Source organism: Chelonoidis abingdonii, chromosome 1 (assembly GCF_003597395.2).
Source record: "Chelonoidis abingdonii isolate Lonesome George chromosome 1, CheloAbing_2.0, whole genome shotgun sequence".
Classification (NCBI taxonomy): domain Eukaryota; kingdom Metazoa; phylum Chordata; order Testudines; family Testudinidae; genus Chelonoidis; species Chelonoidis abingdonii.
This window is the reverse complement of record NC_133769.1, coordinates 252,724,711-252,740,306: the sequence shown is the minus strand read 5'-3', so window position 1 is coordinate 252,740,306 and position 15,596 is coordinate 252,724,711. Positions and strand designations below refer to the sequence as shown.

At 41.7% G+C, this 15,596-nt stretch overlaps 1 protein-coding gene across 4 annotated transcripts in view; it reads right to left on the bottom strand.

Annotated features, from left to right (window-relative positions):
- MAP4K4 (mitogen-activated protein kinase kinase kinase kinase 4) overlaps nucleotides 1-15,596 on the bottom strand; it is a 274,266-nt gene that overhangs the window by 143,957 nt on the left and 114,713 nt on the right. For all 4 annotated transcript variants that reach the window (XM_032793935.2, XM_032793938.2, XM_032793939.2 and 1 more), the window contains exon 3: nucleotides 5,194-5,250. In XM_032793935.2, the coding sequence (XP_032649826.1) occupies nucleotides 5,194-5,250 (57 nt within the window). The remainder of the gene's footprint in view (nucleotides 1-5,193; nucleotides 5,251-15,596) is intronic.

Here is a 15,596-nt window from a genome sequence, read left to right as displayed (position 1 = left end):
TTTAAAAACATTGTTATAGTCCCAAGCCTGCACAACCTCCTCAGGTAAGGAGTTCACAAGTATGACTGTGCGCTGTGTGAAGAAGAACTTCATTTTATTTGTTTTAAAACCTGCTACCTATTAATTCCATTTGGTGACCCCTAGTTCTTGTAATTATGGGAATAAAGTAAATAACTTTCGTTAGCCCACTTTTCACCATCAGCTCATGATTTTATATACCTCGATCATATCCTGCCCTTAGTCTCCTCTTTTTTCCAAGCTGAAAGAGGCCAGCCCTCTTAATCTTTCCTCACATGGACCTTCTCCAAACCCAATCATTTTAGTTGTCCTTTCGGAACCTTTCTAAGTGCTAGAATACCTTTTTGAGTAAGGAACCATCTGTACACGGTATTGCGAGATTAGGCGTACCATGGACTTATATAAGGCAATAATATATTCTCATCTTATTTCTCTATCCCCTTTTTAATGATTCACTAACATCCTGTTATTGCTTTTGACCGCCTCTGCGCAACTGCGTGGACATCTTCAAAGAACTCTTCCACGATGATGCCAAGATCTTTTCCTGACTCGTTGTAGCTAAAGTAGCCGCCCATCTCATTGTTTATGTATAGCTGGGGTTAATTTTTTCCATGTGCATTACTATTACTTTGATCCACATAAATTTCATTTGGCCATTTTGTTGCCCAATCACTTAGTTTTGTGAGATCTTTTTGAAGTTCTTCACAATCTGCTTTGGTCTTAACGATCTTGAGTAGTTTAGTATCATCTGCAAACTTTGCCACCTCACTGTTTACCCCTTTCTCCAGATCATTTATGAATAAATTGAATAGAATTGGTCTAAAAAATCCAACTTTTCCTTTATAAATCAGCAAGGTATCTTATCCAGCCATTTACTTGCATAGTTTTATACAGTAACTTCTTGCTTCATGTTGTAGTTATGTTTCTGAAAAATGCAATTTTAAGCGAAATCATGTTAAGCAAATCTAATTTCCTCATAAGAATTAATGTAAACAGAGGGGGAATTCCAAGGACTTTTTTTTCCACCAAACGACACTATATACATATACAGTACAAGTTTTAAATAATTTTAAACCAACAATTTAACACTGTGCTCTCCAATGATGACTATGAAGCTTGGTTGAGGAAAGGGCATAGCGAGGTCAGGGCACGAGGGCTTGCCTCACTCTGCCCACTCAGCGCTCCTGCCAGGGAGCAGGGTTGGGGGTTTGCCCGTTTGCCATCTGGAACACCAGGCAGGTAGAGTGGGGCGAACAAAACAATCTTAAAACATTGTGCAACTTTAAACAAGTAGGTTTTCTAACAGATCACCAACCTAACAACAAATAATGTTAACTGGGACAACTTTAAGTGAGGAGTTACTGTATAGACTACACTGAACAAATCAGGGAATGCTGGACACGTGATCTCAAAGATGCTGCTGTTAAAAAGGAATGTGAAAAACTTTCACAAGTGAAGTCCAGCAGGGATCCAAAGGGGCGGGGAGAGGAGGAGCAATGTCAGATATATGACAGACAGACACAGGAGAAGTAATTTGGTACAGTAGTTGTATGTTTCACTCAAAAGCATAAAAGGAAGCATAAAAGAAAGCGTCTCCTACTCAAGAATAAGATTTATTCCTGGAGAGCTCAATATAGAAAGCCCCTGAAAGAGTTAAAGAGCTATTAAAAATGGATACAACGGACACAACTAACAATTCAGATACAAGCAGGTTTGCAAGGTATGTTTTGCTAAGTTTAAAAGGTTCTTACTTTAAATGAAAATGGACTCAAATCAAACAGTGACCATCAAACTTTAAATCATAATTAAATCGTATTTGATATTAATACCAGTCATGCTTAATTGATATGCTATATGAATACACTACAATAATATCCTACAGGTCAAAACACATGACAATCTGATGCCAGGGCCTGTAAGTGCAGTTAGGGGGGTGACCAGCATGAGGTACCATTTGTCCAAGTACAGTCATTTCTAAAACATGTGTCCAGTAAAGAACATAGAATCTGCAATGGAATGATCAAAGACTGGCTGTGAGAACTTTTTTTGAAAAGTTATTTGCCCATACATATAAACGTAGCCTGCGAAACAGAAAGGATAGATGAAGTATGATACAGTCCTGAAAATAATTTAAAAAATATGCATATGCTAACAATTCATACATCTTTACCTTTTAGGGCAGTTAATTCCCTCCAGCTGCAGAATATCTTTCAGTTCAGAAACACTGCTTAAGCTTGTTTTGTATTTTTATTTCCTATTGAAATGTTCTATGCACTAGTAAGAGCTCTCTCATCCTATATCCACCACTGCTCCACCAGTAAAAAGTGAAAGCATGAGTTATAAACTGGAATTAAAAAAAATAAAATAAGTTGGGAGTTTTGTTTGTTTTAAAAGCCAGGCTATTTCTATATAAAACAGGGCTCATGTTTCAATACTATGACTAACTAGTCTAAAAAAAATTTCAGCGTTTAATCTGACATGGGATTTTCAGCCCACAATGTTTTCCTTTTTCAAAATTAAATCTAAACAAGGCACAGTAACATAAGCACTGAACCAAGAACAACATTTTTACACCGCTGTGTAAGGTTTGAGCCGCATAATTGCCATTTACTCTAGCAGGCGTTATATGACTCTACTTAACACTGATCAGAAAGTTAAGTTCACTTTAAACTGAAAGTTATTGACACTTGGTTGGTCAAAACGTTATGGGCCCAATCCCACAAATGCTTAGCAACTCCACACAGTATTAACTCACAGCAGCAGAGAATGTTTGCAGGATTGGGCCTTTATTATTTACAAGTTCGAGTTTGGTTGTGTGTTGCTGTCAGGTATCTTGAATGTTTTTACTTTCTTAAATCTTCAACAAAGCATTAATTAGAGCAAGGTGATTAAAAAGGAGGCAATTTGCGCGCCTCATATTCTCTATAGAGTATAGACAAAATCATCACTTATATCCATCCACGCCAGCAGTCAGACTGGAAAAGTTCTGGTTTTGAAGCAGAGCAACAAGCTCAATATTAACATTTTTACCAGCAAAACTAACACTGCTAGAGCTGTAGTACAGCAAACATACTGAACCCAATCACTACAGTTAAGTTTGTAAAACAGCTTTCATTCAAACCCCATTTTCACACATGCACCCACAGTTCTTTAACCCAGCAACCTCTGGAATTTACACGTCCAGCTATGGAAGAAGTATGAGATTCTAAATATGAGAAACGCAATGTCTTCAGAGCAAGGAGTAGTGATGGAAGATGTTTAGCCCAACAATGAAGAATGTACAGCGCCTCTGCAACCTCCACAAACCTATTACATTGGAACAAAGAACTTACAAATTCTACTGGGGAAGCCTGTGATTCTTGCAAGCTCGACAAAGCTAGTATCTCAAAATTTCTCCTCCTTTTCTTCTTCCCCAGCCCCTACAACAGTCCAGGGCTATTAAGTGAACACAGTGTTTCTACAGTATTAAGGCTGCAAAATCAAGCACTCGAAAAGAAGAAAATTCCATAGCTAAGGCATCTTCCCCTAACATTAACTCAGTCGCAATGTACGTGGCTAATATTTTTCTACTGTTTTCCTTGTTTAACATAACCTTTCGATCCAGACTGTTAGTTATTAACGCATGCCATAAAAAAGATCTAGGGTGTGTAGCATAATCAAATTCAGATTGTGGAAGAACCCCTAATTTTGTAATAACCTGATTTGTGAGTAGCTGCTGCACTGATACTATCATCTGCCATTAAAAAGCACTTGCTCTAAGTCAACGCACCCTAGTATTCCCTGTTTCGCCTGTGTGCTGACTTCAGTGAATACAACTGTGCCTCTTCACAAAGGCAGCCTTGGATAATCTTACAGCTGAAAACTGATTTTTATGAAGAAAGCATGTTTAGCTCTTGGCAGACATAACAGCTTAAGTTAAGATCAGCAGTCTCATCTGATACAATCACACAGAGATCCAGAGACATAACTGAAGTCCTATCGGTTAACCTATCCCTGGCCGCCGGTACACACACACATATATATATATATATATATATATATATATATATTTTTAAATGGTTTACCCATAAGGCTCTAATCCACCCTCCTGGGATCCTGTGTCCAAGGTAACACGTCCAGTTGGGAGTGTGTGCGTGCGCATATGTCAAAACATAAAACATGCAGTGATCTTCTTAACAAATGAGTACGTCTAAGGTGTACATTTACTTGTAACATCATAGTTCTGCTGATTAAAGACCCTGTTTTGTGCACAACACACCATGAGCTTTAATGCATTTTTTTAAAAAATAACCACAGGAGATAAATGGAGTTGAGAACAATAGGATGCTTCGCTGGATGATGCGCTCTTCAGAGGCTGCTCAGTCAGTATAATGCTACCGAAACACACACACAGATTTTGTCCAATTCTAAATCTGAAGCCTGTGTGATAACTGCATATAGAATTCAATACAACACAAGTGGAATCTACAAGAAAAATCCTCTTTATTCTGATCTGTTTTAAATACTTTTAATTAAAACTAATCTCCTTTTGAACAGAGTAAACTAAAGTTATTATATATGTACAGATTTAAAAATAGACACATTTTTTTTTTTTTTGCTGGGTTAATTTCCCCTCTTTCCCATCTAAAGCTCCACAGTGAATCCCCGAGAGTCAGTTACAACTACTACTCTACACTGCTGAAATCTGCCAGCAATCTGCTCATCATTCCAGCAGATGTTTCTGCTTTCAGGCCACTGGGAGGTTTATTGAACCCACTTCCTTTTTAGCCTAAAAAGGGTATAAAATGTATTCAAAAAGTACAAGTGGAAGGAACTATGATCCTCAAGTTCCTGTCCCATGTGTCCCCCATAACCTTCTTTTTCTATAAAGCGGAAGGCTGAAGTCACATTTAAAAATCAGTATCGTCATCGTCCTTTGAGAACTTTCTGAAAAGGAGATGCTCCTGAATCTGAGATACTTTGGGACCACCTGCAGCAACTTAAGTAAATGACCCTCATAAGCACAGAAAATCACAGAAGGGCAGACTGTATGGCAGGTCAGCTCCTGCAAACAGGAAATGATCATTCTCACATGAGAACTGCCATTCAAAAAAAAAAAAAAAGTTAAACCACTTACCAATTCTTATTGTTCAGTTTTTTTCTATTTCTAAAAAAAAGAATGTTTTCTTTGCTTACCTCAGTAACGTCCATGACTTTGATGGCTGCCAGTTGACCTGTTTTGACATGTCGACCCTGAAAAACAGAAAGAAGAGTCAGCACCGGCATTCCATTTAATCATTTAAACACACACAGAGCAGGACCGTTAAGACACGATTTCCAGACAGTGCGTTTCCCCCATCCTGGCTTGCCTATTATCTTTCCTATTATTTCATGTTGAAGACAGGAGATAAATACTTTAGATACTTAACCAAAGAGTTTAGTTTAAAACACTTAAATTAGCAAGATTGTCAAATTATAATTAAGCACAAAAGCAATGCATTTGCATTTAACGTTCCTTTCCATTTTCTTTAGCATAATTCACACAATCTACATCAGTCTCCCATAGCTAGGCAACAGACATTTTAGCCATGTTTATAAGGCAAACTACTCCAGATACTGTGCATTCTAAAAAGGTATCTTTGGAGCACATTTAGGTAAGGCAGAGATTCCCTCAGTAGTTTGGATTTATATTTTGCTGTGAACTCTGAAAAATACTATGTAAAAGCATGTGAGTCAGACCACCACTGAAAGAGGACATTTTCTTAGACCTTATCTTCACTGCTTAAAAAAAAAAAAAAAGGGGGGAGAGGGGAGTTTACAGGGTAAAAAACAAACACACGGTAATTATCTCACTGTAAAATCTTTAGTGGAGAGAGGCTCCTGCAGTGTTTTCCACAAGGTAGTTCAGCGAAGCCAACACTATACCTTCGCATGGGGTTGACCTCACCTTGTTTTACACTGCAATAGCTAAAGTGTGTTAGTCATCCTATGTTATAAAACACACTTGCCCCACCCCTCCCCCCAATTCTCCACTTCTTCCATGTGGACTCCTATACCTAGAACTCCACCCTCACAACCCAGTCTGTTATTGCTTCCCTCAAGCCCACCCTAACATACATTTCTCTGAACCAGCCAACAAAGTCTCGTCATCTGTCCGGCCTCAGACTTTCTTCTTACCCCCAATCCCCGTCACATAAATACAGTTAAAAATACAAATCACAGAGGTTACCTGTATCCCATGCTAGACTACACTGATCAGACACACTGCCTCTCGTTAAAACCATTACCTTTCCATAATTTGTAAACTCTTCAGGAAAGGAACCATGGCCAAGATTTTCAAAAGTACCAACGTCTTTGTTTAACTAACTTTGACACAACTGAATGAGATCTTATTTTCTCAGTGACTTTCTGAAAATACAGACCTGGTAACCATCTCAAGCTTGCTACCCCAAAGTTGAAGTACCCCAAAACCACTAGCCATTTTTGAGCAAGGTAACGTCTCTTAGTTGTATATCAGTGGAGTGCCTAGTATGCTGTTGGTGCCATAAATAAATAGTTCTAGTAACAGGAAGATTTTCTGCCTCGATTTTCATTTAGAACTTCAAAGAGCCGACCCACTCCTCTCTCAATGACCATTCCAAGCCCTTTTTTTAAATAAGTTACTATGCTTATGCTACTGTCTGTTCCAAGAAGTTCCTTTGCTGCATGCATTTCTATTAATATTTTTGTCACCTTAAATTAGTAATACAATAGCTTTTTCACTGAACTGGTTTGGAAATGAGAACAGAAGTAGTGCATCTGGATGCATAGAAGTACAGGCACATACGTGCGCTGTAAGGAGTCAGTATTCACATGACAATGCCTGTGTGTTTCTGTGGCCCACGCCGTCCTTTCAGTTGGTCTAGGAAGGTGTTAAAGTTAAGTCAGGGCTGGCTAATACATGTTAGCCAACCTTGACCTAACTTTGACCTCATTTCCTTATTTAGACAAAACCTTTCAGTAAGCCCAGGAGGGGTTTAAACATCCTATATCATCCTATATCATCCTATATCATGACAAGAGCCACTGGCCTGGTCCCTAAGGCTCACCAACCAGCTCCCTCCATTAGCCTGCTGTGGGGAAGGAATAAATGTTGCATTAGACCCAGATAAACAGCGCTTCCTCTCTCAGACTCTCCCTCTTCTTTATTGTGGATGGAGTTGAAGAATCAAGAGACCAGGAAGGCACGGGGGAATGGGAATATGAAATGGAGGGTACAGAGAGAAAAGACATTAAAGCTAAAAACAGCAGGGACAGAAGCCAGATCTGAAAAACAAACTGAGAGTCAGAGAAAAGGGAGAAAATAATATAAAAAAAAAAAAAGATGAGCAGTTAATATTAACTCTGCAGGAAAAAACAAACTCTGGAAAAGTGAAGGAACAATATACCAAGATACATGGTACACAAAAAGTTGGGCAGTTAGAAAGGAAAAGAATAAAGAAAGTAACAAACGATACACAGGATGCCATTTATTTTCATTTAAAGTTTTCTTTATTTTCTGCTTTAAATCCATGAGCTACTGATGGCCTGGCCATTTCCAGAAAGAGATCTGAAATTATTCCCAGCCCTTGCCAAGAAGAGATGACATTTTCCTCAGAGAGGTTAGCCCGCTTTGGATGACTAGCACATATCATGCTCAGTTCCTTTTGGAAAAGCTGTCCTTCCCCAACAGCATCAAAAGATCCTGCTGGCCCCTCTGTTGCTCCTTATCATCTTGAGGCCACAGCAGCTGAGGCAAAGTGCAGCTACAACTAACACTTCACTCTGCTGATCCTAGGGAAGGGATAGGAACCGCTTTGCCATAATCCTCCTAAGGGACTGTAAAGCAGGGGAATTGCAGACTGTGGGAAATGCAGGATTCCCAGCATCTCAGGCCAAATTTAAGCCCCAGTCATATTCACAATATTGTTAATCATTCCAGATACCTTCTTCATAATGTATGGAATACTTCAGATGCTCTGTATTTAAAGTATACCATGGGATTTCTCTGTATGAAACAGATTTATGCATCAAAACCACAGCAGCATTTTGAAGCTGCATTTCTTTTCCTTTACAATATACATTTAAAGTAAAAAGCAAGCGCTAAATTAAAACATAGGCACTGGCGTGGCTTTTTTTGTTCACTTCTTTGCTTTCTCAAGTGCTCCCTTCCAGAAGGTAGACTCATAAGAACATTAGAATGCTGGTGTAACATTACCTGCTACATCAGGAAGTATCTAGGTACTACTGGTTTGGAAAGTGCTCTCCAGATTACCATTGCCAAGTTTGGTTCTGGAAAGGCTCATAGAAGAAGAGAGGTTCTTTTCTAAAATTACTTAATGTCAAAGAATTATAGATCTGAAGATGGAAGAAATTCAGATGAGCAGGATAGTACCCAATTCCAAAGACACTTAATGACTCTGGATTACGGCCTCGTCCACACAGCAGCTCTTTAGCATGCATGTAACCTGTAACACATATAGCTGGCAAAACCCCCAGTTTGTCTCCACACTGCACACAGTAAATAACCGTGGATTTTGCTGCCCAGTGACGCATAGTTTGGTTCCTGTTAGACAAAAGGCTATTTTGCTGTGCATCAAAGAGCCCCTTAATGACTGCCACTATAACCAACATCTTCCGTCTGTTGGATGGTACATGGGGGTGACCAGCCTATCCACAATCAGAAACCTCCCCCAGCAGCAGGAAGCTCAGCATCCTCCCTGGCTTCCTGCCCCATCACTCCTCAGCTGCAGGGAGAGGGATCACTATATAGGGAGCTCCTCCTCCATCCACCCAACCCCCATGCATCTGGACCTCCCATGCCCAGACACCCCTGCCTCACGCTCACCCAGAATCCCCCGAGCCCTCCATACCCAAACCTCACCCCACTGAACCTCAACCCCTGCATCTGGAGCCTCCCTGCCTCCAGACACCCACCCCTGCACCCAGACCACTCCCACTGAGCTCCCTGCACTCAAAACCCCATCCTGACTAGCCTGAGCCCCCACATCCAGACCCCCACACCATTAACCCTCAACTAGCTGCACCCAGACCCCAACCCCACCAAGCCCCACTCCCCCAGAGCTCCCTGGTGAGACCCCCACACTCAGACCCCTCTTCTGAGCCCCTACCGCTTTCACCTGGAAGCTCCTGTAGAGTCCCACTGCCCCCACAACGAGCCTCTGTGCATGCAGATCCCCCACCTAACCCCCCCCCTCACCATACTGAGCTGCCTGCACCCAGAATGTTCCACACAGAATCCTTCCACCCCACACCTGGATCCCCTCACACTGAGGCCGTCCACATTTGGATCCTGCCTGGTTGAGCGTGCCTGAACCATACCTGGTGCACTTGGCACAGAGGGATATGGCCTCAGGGCATTTCTGGGGCAAGCCCAGGCCTTGTGCTGTGTCAGGGTCAGGTGCAGCCTCACCACTGAGTCCATGTCCCAGGGCTGTGGAGGCTTCAGGGTGACCTCCTACCTTCATACAGCCAGTGGCCTATGCTCCCCAATGCCATGATGGAGTCTCTGCATTTATTTATTGACAAATAAAACTTAAAATTCTGCAAAATTCTGCAATGCTGTGTGCAGAATTGTTAATTTGTCGGTGCAGAAAGTCCTCAGGAGTAAAAGGGATCATAACTATTGTCTAGGTACCTGAATAACTCTGTGAGACTGCAAACACTATCAATACTATAACTACTACTGGCTCTCTTAGGTGGAAATGGGAGAGACTCCTTAAAAATACACAGACACCAACACGCATGGGATAATTGCCCAGAATGTAGTACACCTCTACCCAGTTAAAACACCACCCGTTATAACACGAATTTGGATATAACACGGTAAAGCAGCACTCCACGGGGGGGGGGGCGGGACTGTGCACTCCGACAGATCAAACCAAGTTCAATATAACACAGTTTCACCTATAATGCGGTATGATTTTTTAGCTCCTGAGGACAGCGTTATATCGAGGTAGAGGTGTACTAAAACATTAAAGCCAAGAACTCGGCATGAATGCAAAATATGGGGTGAAGATGGCAGAAATTCAGGCGTAGGGACATATACTTAACAATGTTAACTGTAAGCAGTTAAGCTAACAGAGCCTCCAAGAGGTTACAAAATCATAGCTGTAGGTTTATCATTAAAGTTCACTCACAGTAAAGTTTTACATATAATTTCATTCAATTTAGTTCACCGACTGAACTCTCCCAATACCACACCCCTAACTGATTGCTGTTTTTGATGCACCTACTCCTGTCTTCTTGCTTTCATTTATTTATTTTAAAGCAGTTGTTTCTCCTCCCCAAAAAGGAATGCAAGCATGTCTTTTTTTAAAAAAGAGAACTACTCCAGTTTTATTTTTACATCAGCCATTCAGGGCCTAATGCAGAGCCAGGATGAGCAGGTCAATGGAGTTTTACCTACTCACTCTAAGTCTTAATTTAGCTATATTTTTTTCTTATGTTGTGGTAGAGTGACCAGATAGCAAGTGTGAAAAATCGGGACAGGAGGTGGGGGGGGGGGGAGTAATAGGTGCCTATATAAGAAAAAGATCCAAAAAATCAGGACTGTCCCAATAAAATCTAGTCACCCTATGTTGTGGTCAGAAAGTTTGTAACATTTCAAGATTCAGGATAAAAATTGTGTTCTGATCACAGGTACTTCATGGAAAGTGAAGCGTACAGCAACATTTAACTAGATCACATGATGCTTAAGCATGTTCCCAACAGAGCATCAAAGCAGCCTGCAATTTATTTCTCATCTCTGTAAAGTTAAGATATACATACTTGAGAAAAAAAATCAAAAATGCCATTGTTAGTAAGTTGCCAGGATATGCATAATGCCATAAATCCCAGCCCTACCTAAAATCTTCAAGTCAGGCAAAACATGTACATTGCATCTCCTTCTCCCCTCTCACCACACACAGCTAAGTTACCCAGTATATGTACATCAAGTAAGCTGCATTCATTACCCAACATATTGCTGTGCCTTTAGGGAGACTGTTCCTGGAATTCTGTTCCCCAGCCAAGCGGCAAGAACACGCAATATGAGGTGATGCTACTAATTACAGGTGAAGGCAGCCCGCACTGCTCATAACTTAGATGGCTGGATTGTCCTGTGCACCAGGTGTCATTAGCTTCTGAGAAGACCTAACCTACCTTCCATTATGGAGATAGCTACAGGGTGAGGAGGAAAGAGATTTAACTGAAAACGTACTGCTAGTTCAGCGTTTAACTGCTACAAGATACGCATAAGCAACAGACAATATCTAAACACACTATAAAGTGAACGTTGTGATCTCATTTTACTGGATTGCTTCCCTAAAGCTGTGCCCTTGTGCCAATTAGTTTTTCCATTATGTTTCTTATTTAGTAGATTCTGATATACAGAGTCCTAACAGCCTTGGGCAATATGCAGTACTGCAATACTAGAGTATCACTCTACAGTATTATAATGGTCGATGCCTTCAGGCAATGCTATTGTATTATTCCAATTTATGCGTCCAATTCAACTCCTCTGCCACTCACCACCACAGATAGCTTTCAGGTAGCCAACCTCATGCTGAGTACCTTAAACCTTACTCACTGAACACACAAAGACCTGCAAGGAGCCACATCTCAGAGAAATATGGAATTTTCCCATGCAGAAAAATAAAAGCAAAGCCAAGGGCAGGTCAAAGTAAACGTAACTGGCAAGGGGAGAGAGAGATTAGGAAAAAATTAAATAAACCTCATCCGTAGAAAAAATGAAATGGTCATGAGCAAGAAGAACAAGAAGTTGCATTTCTAGTTAAAACAGTATTACTGCTAAGGATTTGTACAGTACTTTACAAAAGAACTAATTAGCCCACCTAACACCAGCTATGCAGTAAGGATTATCCCCATTTTACAGATTAAGACAGCATGAAAGTTCTCTCAAAAATTAGCAAACAATGCTAGTCCTAAGGCCTAGCAAATTACTTCAGATCCATACAAATCATTCCATTAAGCAGAGAAAAAACAGGAAAAAAGCCTAAATCAGAGTTCTCTTTTGTGAACTATATTTGTTTTCTTCTGCCAGCTGTATTTAAAAGTCAATATTAAATAAACAAAAGGTATGAAAAAATAAAGTATAGGCATATGGACAGGGCAGGATTCTGTGTTGTGCCATTAACTCTTGATATCTAAAAGCCTCAGAGCACAGACGGCCGATGTACACCTATTCTTTACCTTGCTTTCGTAATTAGTGATCCAATCTGCTGTATTAGGGAAACATGATGATAGCGTCCTTGTGTATCGTGCCATGCCTCAGCTGAAAGGCAGACTGACCGTATAAAGCTATCCTCATAGTCCCATGTTTCCTATGACACCTTTACCATCTGACGCACAGTATGGAAAGCAGCTCTGTGCTCCAATTTAGTGTTATTGTTTGTATTATGCTAGTATCTCCATTGCACTAAGCACTGTACTCACAGAGAGAGAGAGAGGGAAGCTGACATGATGAGCTCACTATCTAAACAGATACGGTAGGAAAAGGGTAGGAGGGGAAACAGAGGAAGCAACTTTCCAAAGGTGTTACAGTAGATCAATAGGAGACCTGGGAATAGATCCCCAGTCTCCTGACTCCTAAGGCAGTGCCCTAGCCATCAGACCATACTGCCTCTCACAGGTCACCAAACAGAATCTTTATTGATGTCATCTACTGCTAGGAGAGAACCAGAATCCTGAACCCAGGTTCTGGCAGAAGCACCATCCCGGAAAGTTGTTTCTTGTATTCGTCCTCAGCGGCTTTTGTGTCCATATCTTTGCTGTTCCTGCAGAGTAGACTTGCCCAGCAGGAATCAGGAATGAAAACTGAGACTGACGTCAGCTTCATTTTACTGGGAAAGCAGCACATAGGTAGGTGACCCTGGGATTGGGGGAAAAGGACAGTGGTGGGGAAAAAGGGATGAGGGATCTAGTGGCTGCACACTGAGACAGTGCTGGGCCCATTACTCCCCAGCCCTGTCAAGCTAAAATGCTGAGGAGTGAGAACATATAGGCAGCGATGTGTGCTTTAAGGCTCTATATTCAGCAACTCAAGAGCAGCAAAAATATACACCATTAGCAGGTGTAGAATCCCTCTCTTCCAAACAGAATGGGCTGATGAATGTTAGGATCATCAGCAACATGCACGGAGAAACTGCAACACATTTTGCATGGTCCTACACCTTCAAACTATCTGGAAAGAGCAGCTAGATCAGAACGTCCCTTCCCAGAAGGAACACCTGTACTCTGTGAGTGGCATTGGCTGCCAGCTGAATTCTGGATGAAGTTTAACATGTCGGGGGGTCCTGCTAACTTTAGAAATCTCATGTGACTGGGGCACACGAGCCACTACAAGAGGCAGGAAGGGGTTAATGGGCTACTAAAGGCCCAAGTAGCCAAACTTAAGGCACCTGGAGCAGGAAGCAGGTTTCCAGGCAGAGGCTTACAAAGAAAAGTCCTGCTCAGCTGGAAGGGAACAGCCAAGGAGAGCAAATGCAGACCTCTCACCATCAGGGAGAAGGCTGGCGAGGGCCAGGGACTGGAAAGCCTGGTGCCTAGCTGATCTCTTGGAAGAGAGGGCAGCATTTATGTTTACTTTGTTTCAGGCTTGTTCTGCACTTTCAGAGTGCCTCGGAAGGAGCGGAACTGTAAGTGGTGGAGCCAGAGGGCAACCCAGAAGACAATGAAGGGTGGGAAGAGCAGTGGAGAAATTGAGGCTGAGCGGCTGCTGCACTGCGTAATATGCCTTAAGGGGGCATTCTGATCAGGATGTACTGTAACACCTTCTTTCCCTCCTCCCCTTCCCCCCCATGACATCATAATCAACTGATGCACTTAGCAGCCAGCCCACTGATTTCCATAGGGAAGGCTGGCAGCAAATACTCTCAGTGAGGAGCCCCCAGATCTGGATTTCTCCTCCTCCCTTTATCCACTAAAGCCTAGATGTAGTGACCTTCAGGAGATACTGTCTCTCCCACTTTTCTGGGATTTTACTAGGGGCAGGTCCATGCTCCTCCTCCCCCCACCTTAATGTCCTCTCAGAGAAGGTGCCCCACCCGACCCCTAACTGTTTTTTAGATACACTCTACTATTATTTATGCTTTTATATTTTTAAAAGTGTACCTAGATCATCCAATAGGGTCAAAAAACTGGAATAAAATAATGGTAAGGGAATTCTCTCACCTCCCACATATGCACACTTGGCTCAGTGCCCTATTAGTTTCCTCAGAGAGCGCTGGCCACAGCTCCCAGCACAAAATTCACCTCCCTCCATGCCACTCCCTGATCGCATATTCAAATAAGTCCTTCACCATATCTTTAAGATTTAACTATTTATTAAACTCTCTACTTCTAACACTGATTCATTCCTGCTGGCGCCCTGTAGAAGTCTCTTGACACACTGCAATCTATTGCAGGCAACTGTAATTAAGGACAGGCCTATAAACAGGATGAAGAACCACAGAAGCAGCTATTTAGATCAGAATGAAAAAACATTCAGAATAACGTGGGCTACAGCCATTTAGGGCCCCGTAAGTATCACTGTGTTTGATGCCTATGTGCTCTTTTTCATCCCAAAGCACTTTACTAATCTTTGCAGACCACCACTATGGAAATGAAGATACTTCTGGGATGATGGCTGTAGCCAGTCTGACAAAGTGTGGTCATGGAGAACAGGGAAACATAGCCAAGGACACCAGGGCAAACTGCTACTCCAACAAGAAGCGACATGGGAACTTAACTGGATCAAACAGTGCAGACAGGACTAAATTTAAAGGTCTTTTTTCTAAAACATAGTGAGAGTCATGCTGTACTGAACGTATTTACCTCACAGCAAAGAAAGGTTGAATTCTCCCAGCTAGTTCAGAATGTCCTCACTCGGAAAAGGGTGAAGCGCACTTCTCCAAGCTCTGCCCAGGAAGTAAGATCTGCCCACGTGACTCGCCAGAATGAGGTGCTGCTCAGAGTAGTTTGTGTAGATATTTAAAATATGATCACGCAGCTCCCTGAGCTCGGCTTCCTTTGGTGGGGCTTGAATATATCCAAGAGCTCCACCAGACTCCTTGCACTAGGCCCCTTCTTGGTTCAGGAAAAAAGTCAAGTAAATGATGGTATCTCACAATCACTGTCCACTTGTGGCAGATCTGCCACCCTCTCTGTTTTTGTTTTTTAAAAGAATGAAATAACATTGACATTTACATCATCATCACCACCACCACCATCACTGGACATACAAGTTCACTTCTCCCTCAGACAAATGGAGCAGTTAATATCTTCTGTTTCAGGCTCTCTGCAGACTCAAACATTTGCACTGCAGTTACACTAAACTCTTATTTTTGATATTTTCTTTGCAACCATAACAGCTGGAGATTTACCTTAAAAAAAAACAAACAAAAACAGATTCTGAAGAACACAATACTAGCTTCAGACTGATGCTGGTATAGACTATCGACATGTACATACTGTTTCCAAGGCATAGGCGTAGATGGCATGCAAGCCAGCCTCAACCCAGCTTAGGGCAAAAGCATTAGATTTAAGCACCAAGTATAAAGTGCAGAAAAAAGCAAAACAGA